Here is a 22,991-nt window from a genome sequence, read left to right on the forward strand (position 1 = left end):
TACATTACTCATCTCATAAGTATAAACTGTACTCTATATCATCTACTGCATCTTGCAATCTTGATGTAATGTATCACTAGCCACTTTAAACAATGCCACTTATGTTTACATACACTACATTACTAATCTCATATGTATATACTGTACTCTATACCATCCACTGCATCTTGCCTATGCCACTCTATACCATCACTCATTCATATATTTTTTTATGTACATATTCTTATGCATTCCTTTACACTTGTGTGTGTATAAGGTAATTGTTGTGAAATTGTTAGGTTGAATATTACTGCATTGTCAGAACTAGAAGCACAAACATTTCGCTACACTCGCATTAACATCTGCTAACCATGTGTATGTGATAAATAACACTTGATTTGTTCATTGACTACAGCTCAACACCATAGTGCCCACGAAGCGCATCACTAAGCTAAGGACCCTGGGACTAAACACCTCCCTCTGCAACTGGATCCTGGACTTCCTGACAGGCCACCCCCAGGTTGTAAGGCTAGGCAACAATACATCTGCCACGTTGATCCTCAACACGGGGGTCCCTCAGGGGTACGTGTTTAGTCCCCTCCCGGTTTCCCTGTTCACCCACGACTGCGTGGCCAAGCACGATTCCAGCACCACCATTAAGTTTGCTAACGACACACCAGTGGCAGACCTGATCGCCGACAACAATGAGAGCCTATAGGGAGGAGGTCAGAGACCTGGCAGTGTGGTGCCAGGACAACAACCTCTCCCTCAATGTGAGCATGACAAAGGAGCTGATCGTGGACTACAGGAAAAGTAGGACCGAACACACCCCATTCACATCAACGGGGCTGTAGTGGAGCAGATTGAGAGCTTCAAGTTCCTTGGTGCCCACATCACCAACATACTATCATAGTCCAAACACACCAAGACAGTCCTGAAGAGGGCACAACAATGCCTTTTCCCCCTCAGGAGACTGAAAATATTTGGCATGGATCCCCAGATCCTCAAGAGTTCTACAGCTGCACCATCGAGAGCATGCTGACCGGTTGCATCACCGCCTAGTATGGCAACTGCTTGGCATCCAACCGTAAGGCGCTACAGAGGGTAGCGCGCACGGCCCAGTACGTCACTGGAGCCAAGCTTCCTGGCATCCAGGACCTATATACTAGGCTATTGTAACGGATGTGAAACAGCTAGCTTAGTTAGCGTTTCAATCAGTGACGTCACTTTCTCTGAGACCTTGAAGTAGTAGTTCCCCTTGCCCTGCAAGGGCCGTGGCTTTTGTGGAGCGATGGGTAACGATGCTTCGAGGGTGACTGTTGTTGATGTGTGCAGAGGGTCCCTGGTTCGCGCCCGGGTATGGGCGAGGGGACGGTCTAAAGTTATACTGTTACACTGTGTCAGAGGAAGGCCCTCCAAAAAAATTGTCAAAGACTACAGTCATTCAAGTAATAGACTGTATTGTTGGTTTAGGGCTTGTAAGTAGTTCTCTTTAGCCCATGTCATTATGAATCACAGAATGAATCATTAGATTGTTCTCTATAAGATTACAAATGTAATATGCTTGTACTTAACAGGTGTTGATTAAATGAGAACGTTAGAGTTTGTTGTGACCGTCGTCCAGCTCTAGGATGCATCTCGTCCATATTTCGGCATTTGTAGTTGGTAACATTAGGAGGCGTTTCTGCGCTTTGGATGACTGATACCCTCATCATTTTCATCTTCCAGATCAGTGGCTTTCTATTCCCCTAACCCCAATCAATCAATGTTGCAAGGGGCCGTTTCTATGGAAATTTATACAACGGGCGGATCAGATCCTGAATGCTGATTGGTTAAAACAGCATTCCAGCCTGTGTCTACCTTACAAATTACCACCTGCTAAATATTCGACGTTAAAATGCCTATTTGTATCGGGACTATACATTGTGGAAGGATGAAATTGTATGAATAAATTAATCAAGATGGATTAATGAAAATATGTCAATCATTATTTGAATATGTTCCTAACCCGTTGTATAAATGCCCTCGAAGGCGGTGTTTGAAGGAAAGTATTTGACTCTGACAGGGGGGAGATTTGCGGCACACCACCTGCCCTCGACTACAAGCATTTCGCTATCGTCGCAATAACATCTGCTAACCATGTGTATGTGACCAATAAAATGTGATTTTATCTCGGGCCTAACACCACCCGTGCCAATATATCCTTCAAACAGTCTTCTCGGTCATTACCATTTACTTAAGAAAGGTTAGCCTCAGAACTGTACAATGAAAACCTTTGAAGACTTTTGTCTGGGAAGGGTATATACTGACATTCAGTCTTAAGGTTCATTAATATATATAGGCTCAATTTTGTTTTTGTATTTCCCGGATTTCGTTTAGAACAGCTCAGTGTTATTACACCATCTAGGTTACCCCGTCGACGTTCAAATGTATCGCGACCACTTCTGACCATGTTTTCATTACCTTAATTACACTAGTCACTCGAACCATGTTTAATTATAGAGTAAATCGTCTAACTTTTACACCAAATAATTAGTCATCTTTCGGTGACTAATCAAATAGTTAAGGTAGCGCACATTTGGTCATTTCAAAAGGGGATGTTAAATAAATGTCACAAGACCCAAATTAGCCAGACGTGGGCTCTCTCGGCCTGTCAGCTGAACGTGTCACATTAAAAATAACCTTACGGACAGCCGCTGTGTTGGCGAGCCAGCCAAATAAAACACAGCTAGCTACAAAAAACACCTTTCACCAATTAGCCGTATCATGCGAGAACAGCTAGTTAGCCGAGCAATAATGTTAGCTATAAGGCCGATGTTAAGACCGCATAACGTTAATTGTTAGTGTAGATAATGTTGAATGATACATAGGCCGTCTAACAAACCATGTATTGTATGGCTTGGTTAATTTGCTCAGGTTAATGATTGAATTTGTTGGGCACGGTTCTCATGTTCACTAATCCTCCTCCGTTAGCATAGCTGGTTAAATTGTTAGCATTTCGAAGGCCGTTGTCAAGCAACACTACGACGTTAATTAACGTTACCTAAATTCAGGAACAAAAGCTTGTCAAAGTCGAAAGTGGGATAACGTTACTTACGAGTAGGTTGGCGCTTTTGTTGTCTCCCTCTGCCATAGCTAGCGGTTGTTTTAAGTTTTCGGTGATGTTTTTAAAGGCAAATTTAAAACGACCCAGGGGCGCAGCGGACGCTTCCCTCTCTTCTTTGTGGATTTTGCAGTTCACAAACCAACCGTTGGATGCCTGGCAGGATGGACTCGAGAACGTCATGGCTAATGGGCATTATGGGTAATGTAGTTCACGCCCCTTTCCTCGGCATTGCCCAAAATAAAATTACTCGGCTGACATTTACGACCCAAATTAATTTTAAATCAATAAACGGTTTGTTTAAGCAGGAGGAAACTCCTACCACAAGGAAATTGGAAGAATGAGCAATAATTGAATTGGTGAACCTCTGACCAATTTCACAAATCACTTGATTGATTAGATTTAGCTTAAATGTAATTGGATGATGAATTTAATATCAGTCAGGCGTTTGGACCACTGCTGAAGTCTTCAGGGCTCTGTGTTACATTTCCCCCTCGCGGACTGGATATAGATTGGCTGATAGACTGGTGAATGAGCTCACTGGGCTTTAACCATTACTAGATCGTCTGAAGTGAATTCCCCAAACTGTACCCTATTCCCCTGGTCAAAAGTCTGGCACACAACAGTTGTCTCTTTTAGACCACTGAAAACCATTAGCCAGCTTTCTCCAGCCATCCTGTTTCCACATCAGTGTAACGACCAGATTGTTAAAAACCAGTGTGGCTTCTCATCCAAAGCAGAGAAGTACATGCACATTTCAGTCTTTGTAGTTATGAGACGTAGAAAAACAATGTAAAAGTGTACAGAGGGGAGAGAGTCCTAAAAATCTGTATGTTCTTCCATTATCCATGTTCAGTTTACAGTATCAATCTTTCCACCTGGAGAAAGAATTCAAGAATAAAACTACTACTTTTACTGTATTTTCATTGGCATCACTGTGCAAGAAGGAAAAATATCAGCCAGCAAATCAACATTTAAAAAAAAAGAGCTTAATAAAAATACATGGGGCTCCCGAGTGGTACAGTGATCTAAGGTACTGCATGTCAGTGCTAGAGGAGTCACTACAGACACCCTGGTTCGAATCCAGGCTGTATCACAACCGGCCGTGATTCTGAGTCTCATAGGGCGGCACACAACTGTCGTCCCGGGTTTGGCCAGTGTAGAACATCATTATAAATAAGAATTTGTTCTTAACTGACTTGCCTAGTTAATAAAATTAAAAAAATATACCCATTTATGTTTTGTATTTGCAGAACATATGCAAGAGACGGAAACAGACGACCATTTTAAATGCAATTTTATTTCAAACTAAATCTAATAAAACCTTTAAGAAATAGCAGTTTTGCACGATCATCAAAAAACACCCACTACTCCTTTACTTATCTATTCTACTTATTTCTCCCACTAAAAAGGTAAAACTAGAGGGTCAGTCAGTAAGGATCAATAAAACACAAGCTGGGAGAGTATACATCCCATATCAGGAAGGAAGGCTACTACTACTACTACTACTACTACTACTACTGTTACTACTACTACTACTACTACTGTTACTACTACTACTACTACTACTACTACTACTACTACTACTACTGCTACTAGTACTACTACTACTAGTACTACTACTACTAGTACTACTACTCACTCACAGGCAAGGCAGCAAGTCAAAAAAAGGAATCAATCTAGTCTAAAGCTTTTCTATTTTATAAACAAGGGATAGGGAGGAGAGAAGCCTACAAAATACAACAGATATGAAGAAAGATTGAAGAAAAATGATTATTACATGGATTTCTCTCAGGTCAAGGCTTGCATTCCAAATGGCACCCTATTCCCTATTTAGGGCACGACCTTTGACCCACATATGTCTCTGGTCAAAAGTAGTGCACTGTATAGGGGATATGGTGCTGTTTGGGACGTAGACCAAGGGTTCAGATAGCAACTAGCTAGAACTTTGACCACGTTGTCATCCTTTCTCAGTCAATCCCGAAATCTTTAACTCCCCTCAAAAAATAAAAGTTAACTTCAGACAATAGGATTAGTTAACTTGAGGCACATCGTTACGCAGTGCCGAAACATATGAATGAAAAGAAAACGCCACACGACTGTGAATCTCCCCCCCAAAAAAAAAACCCCATCTCCATTTGATAATCCATTTATAATGTCAAACTTGTGTGATACACAATTTCTAAAGAGCTTTGTAAAATAAGTATGTTTTTTTCTTCAGTTTTTACAATAAATGTTTTAGAGAAGAAAAAAGAAAGAAAAAAAAGACAGTCTGATTACACTATTTTATTTCCTGAAAGCATTTCCCCTCTCAGGCTTTGGATGGAGTCCCACTGAGCCAACAGATTCTTCCCTTCCCCTGCCCACACTCCACACCTGCCCAGTCATAAATCACGCAGCTCAGTCGCTGGCCAATCAGAATCACTGTACCATCAGGGAGATTGGTTTCAAAACAGGTGCAGCCAATCAGCTCTTCAGACCACACCCGGCAAAGCCTCCCCTTTCTCCGCCCCTTTGAATGAGGTCCAAACCCAACAGCATTGCTGGGTAAACCAGCTCAGCTGTTAAAGGGGGGGGGGGTTGTCATCGGTGGTAGCAGTGAGTGGAGGGTGGTGGTTTTCATTAGGGGAGGGTAAAGGTTATTCAAAACATAGTGTAGAGGGGGAGGGCCTTATCACCATACCTTCCCTACCAATACTTCTGCTCCCCTTCCTGTCTCAGACAGACCCCCCCCACCCGTACAGACAAGCAGAGTGGTCAGATCTGGCTGCAGACAGACTGCAGAGTGACCCTTTAGCTGGTTGTGTTAGCTTGGTCTATAGCCAGGTGGCAGGTTGGGTGGGACTGGGTTTAGCCAGCCAATCAGCCAGGCAGACAGACAGCTCTAGTGCTGCTACGGTACGGGAGTAGGGGCTCCATGGTGGACCCCTAGGAGGTTATATCGGGGTGGGGGGAGTATCTTGAACCCCCCCCTCTCCCCCTCCTTCCCCATCAGCGTGTGGCACGGTTGGGTGCTGCTGCTCCAGTGGCTCCTCCTCTCCTTCCTTCACCCCCCAGGCCCAGACAGACACACCTAACCCTAACCCTGCCAGAACAGGACAGGTGGGTAACAGGGTATGTACGTATCCGGGTGTCTGGTCTGGAGGTTGGGTTGGATGGCTAACCCTCCCTCCCTCTGCGAGGCTCTGTTGTGTGCTGGAACCAAAGAGATGCACCACAGGGAGACCCCATTCACACCCAGGCTGTCCAGCCCTCGTACAGCTGGGACAGGTTGTCCACATTGGTGGCCTCCTTTATCACACAGTCCACCTGGAGAGGAGAGAGGGGAGGTGGGGAGACAGGTAGGGGAGAGAGGGATGGAGGAGGAGGAGAGAGAGAGACCGGGATAAGGCAAAGGAGGTGGAAAGTGTAGTCAACAAAGTGTGTAGCTGGCTGTTCAGTGTGTAAAGCAGTGTGTAGCTGGCTGTTCAGTGTGTAAAGCAGTGTGTAGCTGCCTGCTCAGTGTGTAAAGCAGCGTGTAGCTGCCTGTTCAGTGTGTAAAGCAGTGTGTAGCTGCCTGCTCAGTGTGTAAAGCAGCGTGTAGCTGCCTGCTCAGTGTGTAGCTGCCTGCTCAGTGTGTAAAGCAGTGTGTAGCTGCCTGCTCAGTGTGTAAGTGCCTGCTCAGTGTGTAAAGCAGCGTGTAGCTGCCTGCTCAGTGTGTAAAGCAGCGTGTAGCTGCCTGCTCAGTGTGTAAAGCAGCGTGTAGCTGCCTGCTCAGTGTGTAGCTGCCTGCTCAGTGTGTAAAGCAGTGTGTAGCTGCCTGCTCAGTGTGTAAAGCAGTGTGTAGCTGCCTGCTCAGTGTGTAAAGCAGTGTGTAGCTGCCTGCTCAGTGTGTAAAGCAGTGTGTAGCTGCCTGCTCAGTGTGTAAAGCAGTGTGTAGCTGCCTGCTCAGTGAGTAGCTGCCTGCTCAGTGTGTAGCTGCCTGCTCAGTGTGTAAAGCAGTGTGTAGCTGCCTTCTCAGTGTGTAAAGCAGCGTGTAGCTGCCTGCTCAGTGTGTAAAGCAGCGTGTAGCTGCCTGCTCAGTGTGTAAAGCAGCGTGTAGCTGCCTGCTCAGTGTGTAAAGCAGCGTGTAGCTGCCTGCTCAGTGTGTAAAGCAGTGTGTAGCTGCCTGCTCAGTGTGTAAAGCAGTGTGTAGCTGCCTGCTCAGTGTGTAAAGCAGTGTGTAGCTGCCTGCTCAGTGTGTAAAGCAGTGTGTAGCTGCCTGCTCAGTGAGTAGCTGCCTGCTCAGTGTGTAGCTGCCTGCTCAGTGTGTAAAGCAGTGTGTAGCTGCCTTCTCAGTGTGTAAAGCAGCGTGTAGCTGCCTGCTCAGTGTGCAAAGCAGTGTGTAGCTGCCTGCTCAGTGTGTAAAGCAGCGTGTAGCTGCCTGCTCAGTGTGTAAAGCAGTGTGTAGCTGCCTCCTCAGTGTGTAGCTGCCTGCTCAGTGTGTAAAGCAGCGTGTAGCTGCCTGCTCAGTGTGTAGCTGCCTGCTCAGTGTGTAAAGCAGTGTGTAGCTGCCTGCTCAGTGTGTAAAGCAGTGTGTAGCTGCCTGCTCAGTGTGTAGCTGCCTGCTCAGTGTGTAGCTGCCTGCTCAGTGTGTAAAGCAGTGTGTAGCTGCCTGCTCAGTGTGTAGCTGCCTTCTCAGTGTGTAAAGCAGCGTGTAGCTGCCTTCTCAGTGTGTAAAGCAGCGTGTAGCTGCATGCTCAGTGTGTAAAGCAGCGTGTAGCTGCCTGCTCAGTGTGCAAAGCAGTGTGTAGCTGCCTGCTCAGTGTGTAAAGCAGTGTGTAGCTGCCTGCTCAGTGTGTAGCTGCCTTCTCAGTGTGTAAAGCAGTGTGTAGCTGCCTGCTCAGTGTGTAAAGCAGTGTGTAGCTGCCTGCTCAGTGTGTAAAGCAGCGTGTAGCTGCCTGCTCAGTGTGTAGCTGCCTGCTCAGTGTGTAAAGCAGTGTGTAGCTGCCTGCTCAGTGTGTAAGTGCCTGCTCAGTGTGTAAAGCAGCGTGTAGCTGCCTGCTCAGTGTGTAAAGCAGCGTGTAGCTGCCTGCTCAGTGTGTAAAGCAGCGTGTAGCTGCCTGCTCAGTGTGTAGCTGCCTGCTCAGTGTGTAAAGCAGTGTGTAGCTGCCTGCTCAGTGTGTAAAGCAGTGTGTAGCTGCCTGCTCAGTGTGTAAAGCAGTGTGTAGCTGCCTGCTCAGTGTGTAAAGCAGTGTGTAGCTGCCTGCTCAGTGTGTAAAGCAGTGTGTAGCTGCCTGCTCAGTGAGTAGCTGCCTGCTCAGTGTGTAGCTGCCTGCTCAGTGTGTAAAGCAGTGTGTAGCTGCCTTCTCAGTGTGTAAAGCAGCGTGTAGCTGCCTGCTCAGTGTGCAAAGCAGTGTGTAGCTGCCTGCTCAGTGTGTAAAGCAGCGTGTAGCTGCCTCCTCAGTGTGTAAAGCAGTGTGTAGCTGCCTCCTCAGTGTGTAGCTGCCTGCTCAGTGTGTAAAGCAGCGTGTAGCTGCCTGCTCAGTGTGTAGCTGCCTGCTCAGTGTGTAAAGCAGTGTGTAGCTGCCTGCTCAGTGTGTAAAGCAGTGTGTAGCTGCCTGCTCAGTGTGTAGCTGCCTGCTCAGTGTGTAAAGCAGTGTGTAGCTGCCTGCTCAGTGTGTAGCTGCCTTCTCAGTGTGTAAAGCAGCGTGTAGCTGCATGCTCAGTGTGTAAAGCAGCGTGTAGCTGCCTGCTCAGTGTGCAAAGCAGTGTGTAGCTGCCTGCTCAGTGTGTAAAGCAGCGTGTAGCTGCCTGCTCAGTGTGTAAAGCAGCGTGTAGCTGCCTGCTCAGTGTGTAAAGCAGCGTGTAGCTGCCTGCTCAGTGTGTAGCTGCCTGCTCAGTGTGTAAAGCAGCGTGTAGCTGCCTGCTCAGTGTGTAGCTGCCTGCTCAGTGTGTAAAGCAGCGTGTAGCTGCCTGCTCAGTGTGTAAAGCAGTGTGTAGCTGCCTGCTCAGTGTGTAGCTGCCTGCTCAGTGTGTAAAGCAGTGTGTAGCTGCCTCCTCAGTGTGTAGCTGCCTGCTCAGTGTGTAAAGCAGCGTGTAGCTGCCTGCTCAGTGTGTAGCTGCCTGCTCAGTGTGTAAAGCAGTGTGTAGCTGCCTGCTCAGTGTGTAAAGCAGTGTGTAGCTGCCTGCTCAGTGTGTAAAGCAGTGTGTAGCTGCCTGCTCAGTGTGTAGCTGCCTGCTCAGTGTGTAGCTGCCTGCTCAGTGTGTAAAGCAGTGTGTAGCTGCCTTCTCAGTGTGTAAAGCAGCGTGTAGCTGCCTTCTCAGTGTGTAAAGCAGCGTGTAGCTGCATGCTCAGTGTGTAAAGCAGCGTGTAGCTGCCTGCTCAGTGTGCAAAGCAGTGTGTAGCTGCCTGCTCAGTGTGTAAAGCAGTGTGTAGCTGCCTGCTCAGTGTGTAGCTGCCTTCTCAGTGTGTAAAGCAGTGTGTAGCTGCCTGCTCAGTGTGTAAAGCAGTGTGTAGCTGCCTGCTCAGTGTGTAAAGCAGCGTGTAGCTGCCTGCTCAGTGTGTAGCTGCCTGCTCAGTGTGTAAAGCAGTGTGTAGCTGCCTGCTCAGTGTGTAAGTGCCTGCTCAGTGTGTAAAGCAGCGTGTAGCTGCCTGCTCAGTGTGTGTAGCTGCCTGCTCAGTGTGTAAAGCAGCGTGTAGCTGCCTGCTCAGTGTGTAGCTGCCTGCTCAGTGTGTAAAGCAGTGTGTAGCTGCCTGCTCAGTGTGTAGCTGCCTGCTCAGTGTGTAAAGCAGTGTGTAGCTGCCTGCTCAGTGTGTAAAGCAGTGTGTAGCTGCCTGCTCAGTGTGTAAAGCAGTGTGTAGCTGCCTGCTCAGTGAGTAGCTGCCTGCTCAGTGTGTAGCTGCCTGCTCAGTGTGTAAAGCAGTGTGTAGCTGCCTTCTCAGTGTGTAAAGCAGCGTGTAGCTGCCTGCTCAGTGTGCAAAGCAGTGTGTAGCTGCCTGCTCAGTGTGTAAAGCAGCGTGTAGCTGCCTGCTCAGTGTGTAAAGCAGTGTGTAGCTGCCTCCTCAGTGTGTAGCTGCCTGCTCAGTGTGTAAAGCAGCGTGTAGCTGCCTGCTCAGTGTGTAGCTGCCTGCTCAGTGTGTAAAGCAGTGTGTAGCTGCCTGCTCAGTGTGTAAAGCAGTGTGTAGCTGCCTGCTCAGTGTGTAGCTGCCTGCTCAGTGTGTAAAGCAGTGTGTAGCTGCCTGCTCAGTGTGTAGCTGCCTTCTCAGTGTGTAAAGCAGCGTGTAGCTGCCTTCTCAGTGTGTAAAGCAGCGTGTAGCTGCATGCTCAGTGTGTAAAGCAGCGTGTAGCTGCCTGCTCAGTGTGCAAAGCAGTGTGTAGCTGCCTGCTCAGTGTGTAAAGCAGCGTGTAGCTGCCTGCTCAGTGTGTAAAGCAGCGTGTAGCTGCCTGCTCAGTGTGTAAAGCAGCGTGTAGCTGCCTGCTCAGTGTGTAGCTGCCTGCTCAGTGTGTAAAGCAGTGTGTAGCTACCTGCTCAGTGTGTAAAGCAGTGTGTAGCTGCCTGCTCAGTGTGTAGTTACCTGCTCAGTGTGTAAAGCAGCGTGTAGCTGCCTGCTCAGTGTGTAAAGCAGCGAGTAGCTGCCTGCTCAGTGTGTAAAGCAGCGTGTAGCTGCCTGCTCAGTGTGTAAAGCAGCGTGTAGCTGCCTGCTCAGTGTGTAAAGCAGCGTGTAGCTGCCTGCTCAGTGTGTAGCTGCCTGCTCAGTGTGTAAAGCAGCGTGTAGCTGCCTGCTCAGTGTGTAAAGCAGCGTGTAGCTGCCTGCTCAGTGTGTAAAGCAGCGTGTAGCTGCCTGCTCAGTGTGTAGCTGCCTGCTCAGTGTGTAAAGCAGCGTGTAGCTGCCTGCTCAGTGTGTAAAGCAGTGTGTAGCTGCCTGCTCAGTGTGTAGCTGCCTGCTCAGTGTGTAGCTGCCTGCTCAGTGTGTAGCTGCCTGCTCAGTGTGTAAAGCAGCCTGTAGCTGCCTGCTCAGTGTGTAGCTGCCTGCTCAGTGTGTAAAGCAGCGTGTAGCTGCCTGCTCAGTGTGTAGCTGCCTGCTCAGTGTGTAGTTACCTGCTCAGTGTGTAAAGCAGCGTGTAGCTGCCTGCTCAGTGTGTAGCTGCCTGCTCAGTGTGTAGCTGCCTTCTCAGTGTGTAAAGCAGTGTGTAGCTGCCTGCTCAGTGTGTAAAGCAGTGTGTAGCTGCCTGCTCAGTGTGTAGCTGCCTGCTCAGTGTGTAAAGCAGCGTGTAGCTGCCTGCTCAGTGTGTAAAGCAGCGTGTAGCTGCCTGCTCAGTGTGTAGCTGCCTGCTCAGTGTGTAAAGCAGCGTGTAGCTGCCTGCTCAGTGTGTAAAGCAGCGTGTAGCTGCCTGCTCAGTGTGTAAAGCAGCGTGTAGCTGCCTGCTCAGTGTGTAAAGCAGTGTGTAGCTGCCTGCTCAGTGTGTAGCTGCCTTCTCAGTGTGTAAAGCAGTGTGTAGCTGCCTGCTCAGTGTGTAAAGCAGCGTGTAGCTGCCTGCTCAGTGTGTAAAGCAGCGTGTAGCTGCCTGCTCAGTGTGTAGCTGCCTGCTCAGTGTGTAAAGCAGCGTGTAGCTGCCTGCTCAGTGTGTAAAGCAGCGTGTAGCTGCCTGCTCAGTGTGTAAAGCAGTGTGTAGCTGCCTGCTCAGTGTGTAGCTGCCTTCTCAGTGTGTAAAGCAGTGTGTAGCTGCCTGCTCAGTGTGTAAAGCAGTGTGTAGCTGCCTGCTCAGTGTGTAAAGCAGTGTGTAGTTACCTGCTCAGTGTGTAAAGCAGTGTATAGCTGCCTGCTCAGTGTGTAGCTGCCTGCTCAGTGTGTAAAGCAGTGTGTAACTACCTGCTCAGTGTGTAAAGCAGCCTGTAGCTGCCTGCTCAGTGTGTAAAGCAGCCTGTAGCTACCTGCTCAGTGTGTAAAGCAGCCTGTAGCTGCCTGCTCAGTGTGTAGCTGCCTGCTCAGTGTGTAAAGCAGCGTGTAGCTGCCTGCTCAGTGTGTAGCTGCCTGCTCAGTGTGTAGTTACCTGCTCAGTGTGTAAAGCAGCGTGTAGCTGCCTGCTCAGTGTGTAGCTGCCTGCTCAGTGTGTAGCTGCCTGCTCAGTGTGTAAAGCAGCGTGTAGCTGCCTGCTCAGTGTGTAAAGCAGTGTGTAGCTGCCTGCTCAGTGTGTAGCTGCCTTCTCAGTGTGTAAAGCAGTGTGTAGCTGCCTGCTCAGTGTGTGAAGCAGTGTGTAGCTGCCTGCTCAGTGTGTAAAGCAGTGTGTAGCTGCCTGCTCAGTGTGTAGCTGCCTGCTCAGTGTGTAAAGCAGCCTGTAGCTGCCTGCTCAGTGTGTAAAGCAGCCTGTAGCTACCTGCTCAGTGTGTAAAGCAGCCTGTAGCTGCCTGCTCAGTGTGTAGCTGCCTGCTCAGTGTGTAGCTGCCTGCTCAGTGTGTAAAGCAGCGTGTAGCTGCCTGCTCAGTGTGTAGCTGCCTGCTCAGTGTGTAGTTACCTGCTCAGTGTGTAAAGCAGCGTGTAGCTGCCTGCTCAGTGTGTAGCTGCCTGCTCAGTGTGTAAAGCAGCGTGTAGCTGCCTGCTCAGTGTGTAAAGCAGTGTGTAGCTGCCTTCTCAGTGTGTAAAGCAGTGTGTAGCTGCCTGCTCAGTGTGTGAAGCAGTGTGTAGCCGCCTGCTCAGTGTGTAAAGCAGTGTGTAGCTGCCTGCTCAGTGTGTAGCTGCCTGCTCAGTGTGTAAAGCAGTGTGTAGCTACCTGCTCAGTGTGTAAAGCAGTGTGTAGCTACCTGCTCAGTGTGTAGCTACCTGCTCAGTGTGTAGCTGCCTGCTCAGTGTGTAAAGCAGTGTGTAGTTACCTGCTCAGTGTGTAGTTACCTGCTCAGTGTGTAGTTACCTGCTCAGTGTGTAGCTACCTGCTCAGTGTGTAAAGCAGTGTGTAGTTACCTGCTCAGTGTGTAGCTGCCTGCTCAGTGTGTAGCTGCCTGCTCAGTGTGTAGCTGCCTGCTCAGTGTGTAAAGCAGTGTGTAGTTACCTGCTCAGTGTGTAAAGCAGTGTGTAGTTACCTGCTCAGTGTGTAAAGCAGTGTGTAGTTACCTGCTCAGTGTGTAAAGCAGTGTGTAGTTACCTGCTCAGTGTGTAGCTACCTGCTCAATGTGTAGCTGCCTGCTCAGTGTGTAGTTACCTGCTCAGTGTGTAAAGCAGCGTGTAGCTGCCTGCTCAGTGTGTAGTTACCTGCTCAGTGTGTAGTTACCTGCTCAGTGTGTAAAGCAGTGTGTAGTTACCTGCTCAGTGTGTAGTTACCTGCTCAGTGTGTAGCTACCTGCTCAGTGTGTAGTTACCTGCTCAGTGTGTAGTTACCTGCTCAGTGTGTAGTTACCTGCTCAGTGTGTAGCTGCCTGCTCAGTGTGTAGCTGCCTGCTCAGTGTGTAGCTACCTGCTCAGTGTGTAGTTACCTGCTCAGTGTGTAGTTACCTGATCAGTGTGTAGTTACCTGCTCAGTGTGTAGTTACCTGCTCAGTGTGTAGTTACCTGCTCAGTGACACTCATCCTCCTGCTGGGGTCCACATCTCTCCCCTCCAGCTTGGCTTTCACCCTCTTCCACACGCTCACCGCGTAAGAGTTCCTCTCCTGGACAGCTGCAAGACACACACCACCACGTCAGAGTCTCCACACACCACCACGTCAGAGTCTCCACACACCACCACGTCAGAGTCTCCACACACCACCACGTCAGAGTCTCCACACACCACCACGTCAGAGTCTCCACACACCACCACGTCAGAGTCTCCACACACCACCACGTCAGAGTCTCCACACACCACCACGTCAGAGTCTCCACACACCACCAGGTCAGAGTCTCCACACACCACCAGGTCAGAGTCTCCACACACCACCACGTCAGAGTATGGGTCCCCAGATCCTCTAAAAGTTTGACAGCTGCACCGTTGAGAGCATCTTGACCGGTTGCATCACTGTATATAACCTCCACACTGACTCAGTACTGGTACCCCCTGTATATAACCTCCACACTGACTCAGTACCGGTACCCCCTGTATATAGCCTCCACATTGACTCAGTACCGGTACCCCCTGTATATAGCCTCCACACTGACTCGGTACCGGTACCCCCTGTATATAACCTCCACACTGACTCGGTACCGGTACCCCCTGTATATAACCTCCACACTGACTCAGTACCAGTACCCCCTGTATATAACCTCCACATTGACTCAGTACCTGTACCCCCTGTATATAACCTCCACACTGACTCAGTACCGGTACCCCCTGTATATAACCTCCACACTGACTCAGTACCGGTACCCCCTGTATATAACCTCCACACTGACTCAGTACCGGTACCCCCTGTATATAACCTCCACATTGACTCAGTACCGGTACCCCCTGTATATAACCTCCACATTGACTCAGTACCGGTACCCCCTGTATATAACCTCCACATTGACTCAGTACTGGTACCCCCTGTATATAACCTCCACATTGACTCAGTACTGGTACCCCCTGTATATAGCCTCCACACTGACTCAGTACCGGTACCCCCTGTATATAACCTCCACATTGACTCAGTACTGGTACCCCCTGTATATAACCTCCACATTGACTCAGTACTGGTACCCCCTGTATATAGCCTCCACACTGCTAGCTATTGTTATGTTATTGTGTTACTTTTTACATTTTATTTCCAGAGTGGCACAGCGGTCTAAGACACTGCATCTCAGTGCTTGAGGTGTCACTACAGACACCCTGGTTTGAATCCAGGCTGTATCACAACCGGCCGTGATTGGGAGTCCCCATAGGGTGGTGCACAATTGGCCCAGCGTCGTCCGGGTAGGGCCGTCATTGTAAATAAGAATTTATTCTTAACGGACTTGCTTAGTTAAATAAAATATAAATATATATACACACATATTGATGTCACTTGTTATATCCACTTCAAATCAGTGTAGACGAAGGGGAGAGAGGTTAAATAAGGATTTTAAAGTCTTGAGACAATTGAGACATGGATTGTGTCCAGTCGTGGCCAAAAGGTTTGAGAATGACATGAACTAACTGACAGCATACCAGGGGTCTTGGCAAAACAGGGTCAACACTGCAATTATTGACTATTTGCTTCAACTTCATGTGATTTGTCAATAACAGCCTTTGACACTTATGAAATGCTTGTAATTATACTTCGGTATTCCATAGTAACATCTGACAAAAATATCTAAAGACCCTGAAGCAGCAAACTTTGTGGAAATTAATATTTGTCATTCTCAAAACTTTTGGCCACAACTGTATGTGTGCCATTCAGAGGGTGAATGGGCAAGACAACATATTTAAGTGACTTTGAACGGGGTATGATAGTAGGTGCCAGGTGCACCGGTTTGTGTCAAGAACTGCAACGCTGCTGGGTTTTTCACGCTCAACAGTTTCCCTGTGTGTATCAAGAATGGTCCACCACCCAAAGGACATCCAGCCAACTGGACACAACTGTGGGAAGCATTGGAGTCAACTTGGGCCAGCATCCCTGTGGAACGCTTTCAACACCTTGTAGAGTCAACATGGGCCAGCATCCCTGTGGAACGCTTTCAACACCTTGTAGAGTCAACATGGACCAGCATCCCTGTGGAACGCTTTCAACACCTTGTAGAGTCAACATGGGCCAGCATCCCTGTGGAACGCTTTCAACACCTTGTAGAGTCAACATGGGCCAGCATCCCTGTGGAACGCTTTCAACACCTTGTAGAGTCAACATGGGCCAGCATCTCCGTGGAACGCTTTCAACACCTTGAAGTGTCAACGCCCTGACAAATTGAGGCTGTTCTGAGGGCAAAGGGGGGTGCAACTCAATATTAGAGAGGTGTTCCTAATGTTTTGTACAGTCAGCACTCTACTGTTGTACTATATGGAATAGGGGGCCATTTGGGACAGTTAGGCAGCAGTCTATATGGAATAGGGTCCCATTTGGGACAGTTAGGCAGCAGTCTATATGGAATAGGGTCCCATTTGGGACAGTTAGGCAGCAGTCTATATGGAATAGGGTCCCATTTGGGACAGTTAGGCAGCAGTCTATATGGAATAGGGTCCCATTTGGGACAGTTAGGCAGCAGTCTATATGGAATAGGGTCCCATTTGTGACAGTTAGGCAGCAGTCTATATGGAATAGGGTCCCATTTGGGACAGTTAGGCAGCAGTCTATATGGAATAGGGGGACAGTTAGGCAGCAGTCTATATGGAATAGGGTCCCATTTGGGACAGTTAGGCAGCAGTCTATATGGAATAGGGTCCCATTTGTGACAGTTAGGCAGCAGTCTATATGGAATAGGGTCCCATTTGGGACAGTTAGGCAGCAGTCTATATGGAATAGGGGGCCATTGGGACAGTTAGGCAGCAGTCTATATGGAATAGGGTCCCATTTGGGACAGTTAGGCAGCAGTCTATATGGAATAGGGTCCCATTTGGGACAGTTAGGCAGCAGTCTATATGGAATAGGGTCCCATTTGGGACAGTTAGGCAGCAGTCTATATGGAATAGGGTCCCATTTGGGACAGTTAGGCAGCAGTCTATATGGAATAGGGTCCCATTTGGGACAGTTAGGCAGCAGTACTGCTGCTTCTTCTAATTATTGACTGAATTAATTGGAGGTCAGAGGTTAGATGAAGGTTAGGGGTCATACCTCGTCCCGTTTTGGGGTCGCGTACAGCCCGTTTGGGGCTGGGATTTAGACCCTTGCTGGTCATCGTCTGAGCGCTGGGGGGCGTGTCGGCCGGGGTGCCAAGGTTACGGGGGAGGAGCTTGCGTGAATTCTGGGACATTGAGTCCGTCTGAGTCTTCACACCGCTGCACCTCACCGCTGGGGAGAGAACGAGAAGGACAGAGAGACAGAGACAGAGAGAGAGACAGAGAGAGAGACAGAGAGAGAGACAGAGAGAGAGACAGAGAGAGACAGAGAGAGAGACAGAGAGAGACAGAGACAGAGAGAGACAGAGACAGAGAGAGAGACAGAGAGAGAGACAGAGAGAGAGGGAGAGAGAGAGAGAGAGAGACAGAGAGAGAGAGAGAGAGACAGAGAGAGAGAGAGAGAGACAGAGAGAGAGAGAGAGAGAGACAGAGAGAGAGAGAGAGAGACAGAGAGAGAGAGAGAGAGAGAGAGAGAGAGAGAGAGAGAGAGAGAGACAGAGACAGAGACAGAGACAGAGACAGAGACAGAGACAGAGACAGAGAGAGAGAGAGAGAGAGAGAGAGAGAGACAGAGAGAGAGACAGAGAGAGAGAGAGAGAGACAGAGAGAGAGAGAGACAGAGAGAGAGAGAAGGGGGAAAGAAAATAGCAAGGAGAGAAAGATCGTAAAGAGAAGAGAACGGGAGAGAGAGTAATCATTGCCTGTTTTAATCATTCTGGTATTTAACACAGGTTATTACATTAAATAAAGGTCCCCCTATTCCCTATGTAGTGCCCTACTTTTGACCTAGGGCCCATAGTAGTGCACCACATTGGGAGCAGGGTGCCCTCAGCCAGCGCACAATGAGGGAGGTGTAGTTACCTGCAGCGAAGCTGGTCTGAGCTGTAGAGGTGGGGCTGGAACAGTCTCCACCCCTCTCTGTCACCAACGGAGACGCAAAGCCAACCAGGCCGTTATACACACTGAAGACAGAGACCGACAGAGAGACAGAGAGGAGGGACAGGGTGGCCACTGTCAGTATGGGTAAGGGTGTTTGTAGCTCATTCAGTGTGTGTGTGTGTGTGTGTGTGTGTGTGTGTGTGTGTGTGTGTGTGTGTGTGTGTGTGTGTGTGTGTGTGTGTGTGTGTGTGTGTGTGTGTGTGTGTGTTCTGTGTGTGTGTGCTCTGTGTGTGTGTGCTCTGTGTGTGTGTGTGTGTGTGTGTGTGTGTGTGTGTGTGTGTGTGTGTGTGTGTGTGTGTGTGTGTGTGTGTGTGTGTGTGTGTGTGTGTGTGTGTGTGTGTGTGTGTGTACCTGGTGCTCTGTGTGTGTAGCTCCTTCAGGGTAGCAGGTATCTCCTGCAGTAGCTCCACCCCCTCCTGACTGGCTCCTCCGCCTCGGGGCTGGCCCGTTGCCTGGACGACAGTGAACAGCACGATCTGCACGTTGTCCTGCCACGCCTTGTACTCCAACAGGAACTGGCGCACGCTGCCCTCGTAGGTCACTTCCTCCCCCTCCGCCAGCGCGTTCTCCTCGTCCTACGGGAGAGACAGAAGAGAAAGACATTTCACTGGTTTCACCTACAGTCAATGAACTAAGTAGACCAGACCCAGCTGTTATCGCATTGGTGTATGTGGAAGAGCCACACCTTAAAGCAGACCGGGACAGCGACCATTTTTTTCTTATAGTAAACAGCCTGATTAAAAGACATCTTCATCTATCCACCATCTTTGCTGCGGTATGGGGGACACGCAGGGACAAACAGAGTGGGCGGAGGTCAGGTCAGTTAGGAAGGCTTTTCTAACAAATAAATCATTGTGAAAGTTGCGTAGTGGACTGCTGAGAGTATCATGTATCTGTACACCTGTCTCCCTGTTGCTGTGTCACTGCCCATACCGTGGCCATGGCCCATCTGTACACCTGTCTCCCTGTTGCTGTGTCACTGCCCATACCGTGGCCATGGCCCATCTGTACACCTGTCTCCCTGTTGCTAGGTTACTGCCCATACCGTGGTCATGGCCCATCTGTACACCTGTCTCCCTGTTGCTAGGTTACTGCCCATACCGTGGCCATGGCCCATCTGTACACCTGTCTCCCTGTTGCTAGGTTACTGCCCATACCGTGGCCATGGCCCATCTGTACACCTGTCTCCCTGTTGCTAGGTTACTGCCCATACCGTGGCCATGGCCCATCTGTACACCTGTCTCCCTGTTGCTAGGTTACTGCCCATACCGTGGCCATGGCCCATCTGTACACCTGTCTCCCTGTTGCTAGGTTACTGCCCATACCGTGGCCATGGCCCATCTGTACACCTGTCTCCCTGTTGCTAGGTCACTGCCCATACCGTGGCCATGGCCCATCTGTACACCTGTCTCCCTGTTGCTAGGTTACTTCCCATACCTTGGCCATGGCCCATCTGTACACCTGTCTCCCTGTTGCTAGGTCACTGCCCATACCTTGGCCATGGCCCATCTGTACACCTGTCTCCCTGTTGCTAGGTCACTGCCCATACCTTGGCCATGGCCCATCTGTACACCTGTCTCCCTGTTGCTAGGTTACTGCCCATACCTTGGCCATGGCCCATCTGTACACCTGTCTCCCTGTTGCTGTGTCACTGCCCATACCTTGGCCATGGCCCATCTGTACACCTGTCTCCCTGTTGCTAGGTTACTGCCCATACCTTGGCCATGGCCCATCTGTACACCTGTCTCCCTGTTGCTAGGTCACTGCCCATACCTTGGCCATGGCCCATCTGTACACCTGTCTCCCTGTTGCTAGGTCACTGCCCATACCTTGGCCATGGCCCATCTGTACACCTGTCTCCCTGTTGCTAGGTCACTGCCCATACCTTGGCCCATCTGTACACCTGTCTCCCTGTTGCTAGGTCACTGCCCATACCTTGGCCATGGCCCATCTGTACACCTGTCTCCCTGTTGCTAGGTCACTGCCCATACCTTGGCCATGGCCCATCTGTACACCTGTCTCCCTGTTGCTAGGTTACTGCCCATACCTTGGCCATGGCCCTCAGAAGGTGTTTGACATCAGCCAGCTGGCGGTTGTGATTGGACAGGATGCCCTTGATGCTGTCCACCAATAGCTGCAGTGATTCCGTGGCGACATCCAGCTGCTGCTCACGCTCCTCTTGCACAGCACCCTGGGTAGCCAGCTCCTGGCCCAGCTGCTTCTGGGCACAAGCTAGCCAATCAGGGCTACCGATGGGCAGCTCCAACGCCGGGCTCTGAGTTTGAGGAGAGATGGGAGAAATGGGAGAGTAAGGAAAGTCCCAAATGGTACCCCTATATCAGCCCTGTCCCTGGAGAGATACCCTCCTGTAGAATTTGGTACCCCTATATCAGCCCTGTCCCTGGAGATGTAGCTAGGGGTCAGTACTCATCAGTCTGTGGAGCTGTAGCTTATAGGGTCAGTACTCACCAGTCTGTGGAGCTGTAGCTAAGGGTCAGTACTCACCAGTCTGTGGAGCTGTAGCTAAGGGGTCAGTACTCACCAGTCTGTGGAGCTGTAGCTTATAGGGTCAGTACTCACCAGTCTGTGGAGCTGTAGCTAAGGGTCAGTACTCACCAGTCTGTGGAGCTGTAGCTAAGGGTCAGTACTCACCAGTCTGTGGAGCTGTAGCTAAGGGTCAGTACTCACCAGTCTGTGGAGCTGTAGCTAAGGGTCAGTACTCACCAGTCTGTGGAGCTGTAGCTAAGGGTCAGTACTGACCAGTCTGTGGAGCTGTAGCTAAGGGTCAGTACTCACCAGTCTGTGGAGCTGTAGCTAAGGGTCAGTACTCACCAGTCTGTGGAGCTGTAGATAACGGTCAGTACTCACCAGTCTGTGCAGCAGCTGTAGCTCTATGGAGGAGACTGAGGTGTTGAACTGGGCAGCGTAGGAGCAGGTCTGCTGGCACCTCTTCAGCAGCTCAAACAGAGCAGAGTCCATGCTTAGGGCCTCAGGGGTCCGCATCCGCAGGCCCTCAAAGTTCAGTATGGTACTGCACAGGAATGTCACCTGGTATTGGGAATAATAAAGTTGAGGAATGTCACCTGGTACTGGGAATAATAAAGTTGAGGAACGTGAACTGGTACTGGGAATAATACAGTTGAGGAATGTCACCTGGTACTGGGAATAATAAAGTTGAGGAACGTGAACTGGTACTGGGAATAATACAGTTGAGGAACGTCACCTGGCACTGGGAATAATAAAGTTGAGGAACGCGAACTGGTATTGGGAATAATAAAGTTGAGGAATGTGAACTGGTACTGGGAATAATAAAGTTGAGGAATGTCACCTGGTATTGGGAATAATAAAGTTGAGGAACGCGAACTGGTAGTGGGAATAATAAAGTTTAGATATAATTTTAAATAGCTCTCCAGGGCCAGACTTGAAGAACACAGTTACTAGCTTGAACCCTGGTGAAAAGATGTGGACTACACAAATGGTTTCCATCCTTGCCGTCTGTCGGCTAAATACAGTGCCCTGCGAAAGTATTCGGCCCCTTTGAACTTTGCGACCTTTTGCCACATTTCAGGCTTCAAACATAAAGATATAAAAAATATTTTTTTTTGTGAAGAATCAACAAGTGGGACACAATCATGAACGACATTTATTGAATATTTCAAACTTTTTTAACAAATCAAAAACTGAAAAATTGGGTGTGCAAAATTATTCAGCCCCCTTAAGTTAATACTTTGTAGCGCCACCTTTTGCTGCGATTACAGCTGTAAGTCTCTTGGGGTATGTCGATCAGTTTTGCACATCGAGAGACTGAATTTTTTCCCCCATTCCTCCTTGCAAAACAGCTCGAGCTCAGTGAGGTTGGATGGAGAGCATTTGTGAACAGCAGTTTTCAAAAAAAGTTTGAAATATCCAATAAATGTCGTTCCACTTCATGATTGTGTCCCACTTGTTGTTGATTCTTCACAAAAAAATACAGTTTATTATGAATGGCCGATATGTATCACTAGTTAGAAATGTCCGTTTAGCCTTCTCCCGCTAGAATGACCGGTATGTATCGTCTAGTTAGAAATGTCCGTTTAGCCTTCTCCCGCTAGAATGACCGGTATGTATCGTCTAGTCAGAAATGTCCGTTTAGCCTTCTCCCGCTAGAATGACCGGTATGTATCACTAGTTAGAAATGTCAGTTTAGCCTTCTCCCGCTAGAATGACCGATATGTATCGTCTAGTTAGAAATGTCAGTTTAGCCTTCTCCCGCTAGAATGACCGATATGTATCGTCTAGTTAGAAATGTCAGTTTAGCCTTCTCCCGCTAGAATGACCGATATGTATCGTCTAGTTAGAAATGTCAGTTTAGCCTTCTCCCGCTAGAATGACCGATATGTATCGTCTAGTTAGAAATGTCAGTTTAGCCTTCTCCCGCTAGAATGACCGGTATGGATCACTAGTCAGAAATGTCAGTTTAGCCTTCTCCCGCTAGAATGACCGATATGTATCGTCTAGTCAGAAATGTCAGTTTAGCCTTCTCCCGCTAGAATGACCGATATGTATCGTCTAGTCAGAAATGTCCGTTTAGCCTTCTCCCGCTAGAATGACCGATATGTATCGTCTAGTCAGAAATGTCAGTTTAGCCTTCTCCCGCTAGAATGACCGGTATGTATCGTCTAGTTAGAAATGTCAGTTTAGCCTTCTCCCGCTAGAATGACCGGTATGGATCACTAGTCAGAAATGTCAGTTTAGCCTTCTCCCGCTAGAATGACCGATATGTATCGTCTAGTCAGAAATGTCAGTTTAGCCTTCTCCCGCTAGAATGACCGATATGTATCGTCTAGTCAGAAAAGTCCGTTTAGCCTTCTCCCGCTAGAATGACCGGTATGGATCACTAGTCAGAAATGTCCGTTTAGCCTTCTCCCGCTAGAATGACCGGTATGTATCGTCTAGTCAGAAATGTCCGTTTAGCCTTCTCCCGCTAGAATGACCGGTATGTATCGTCTAGTCAGAAATGTCCGTTTAGCCTTCTCCTGCTAGAATGACCGGTATGGATCACTAGTCAGAAATGTCAGTTTAGCCTTCTCCCGCTAGAATGACCAATATGTATCGTCTAGTTAGAAATGTCCGTTTAGCCTTCTCCCGCTAGAATGACCAATATGTATCGTCTAGTTAGAAATGTCCGTTTAGCCTTCTCCCGCTAGAATGACCGATATGTATCGTCTAGTTAGAAATGTCAGTTTAGCCTTCTCCCGCTAGAATGACCGGTATGGATCACTAGTTGGAAATGTCCGTTTAGCCTTCTCCCGCTAGAATGACCGATATGTATCGT

The 22,991-nt window shown here is 48.9% G+C and overlaps 1 protein-coding gene and 1 pseudogene across 1 annotated transcript in view; both read right to left on the minus strand.

Moving 5' to 3' along the window:
• The window catches only part of LOC124022299 (ADP-ribosylation factor-like protein 6-interacting protein 1), a 30,213-nt gene extending 26,933 nt beyond the window's left edge, over positions 1–3,280 (minus strand). Inside the window, exon 1 of the mRNA XM_046337224.1 lies at positions 3,077–3,280. Coding sequence (XP_046193180.1) covers positions 3,077–3,265 — 189 coding nt within the window. The 5' untranslated portion in view covers positions 3,266–3,280. The remainder of the gene's footprint in view (positions 1–3,076) is intronic.
• A 2,805-nt stretch (positions 3,281–6,085) lies between these two features.
• The window catches only part of LOC124022301, a 120,046-nt pseudogene continuing 103,140 nt past the window's right edge, over positions 6,086–22,991 (minus strand).

This window comes from Oncorhynchus gorbuscha, unplaced genomic scaffold, assembly GCF_021184085.1.
Source record: "Oncorhynchus gorbuscha isolate QuinsamMale2020 ecotype Even-year unplaced genomic scaffold, OgorEven_v1.0 Un_scaffold_1329, whole genome shotgun sequence".
Taxonomy (NCBI): domain Eukaryota; kingdom Metazoa; phylum Chordata; class Actinopteri; order Salmoniformes; family Salmonidae; genus Oncorhynchus; species Oncorhynchus gorbuscha.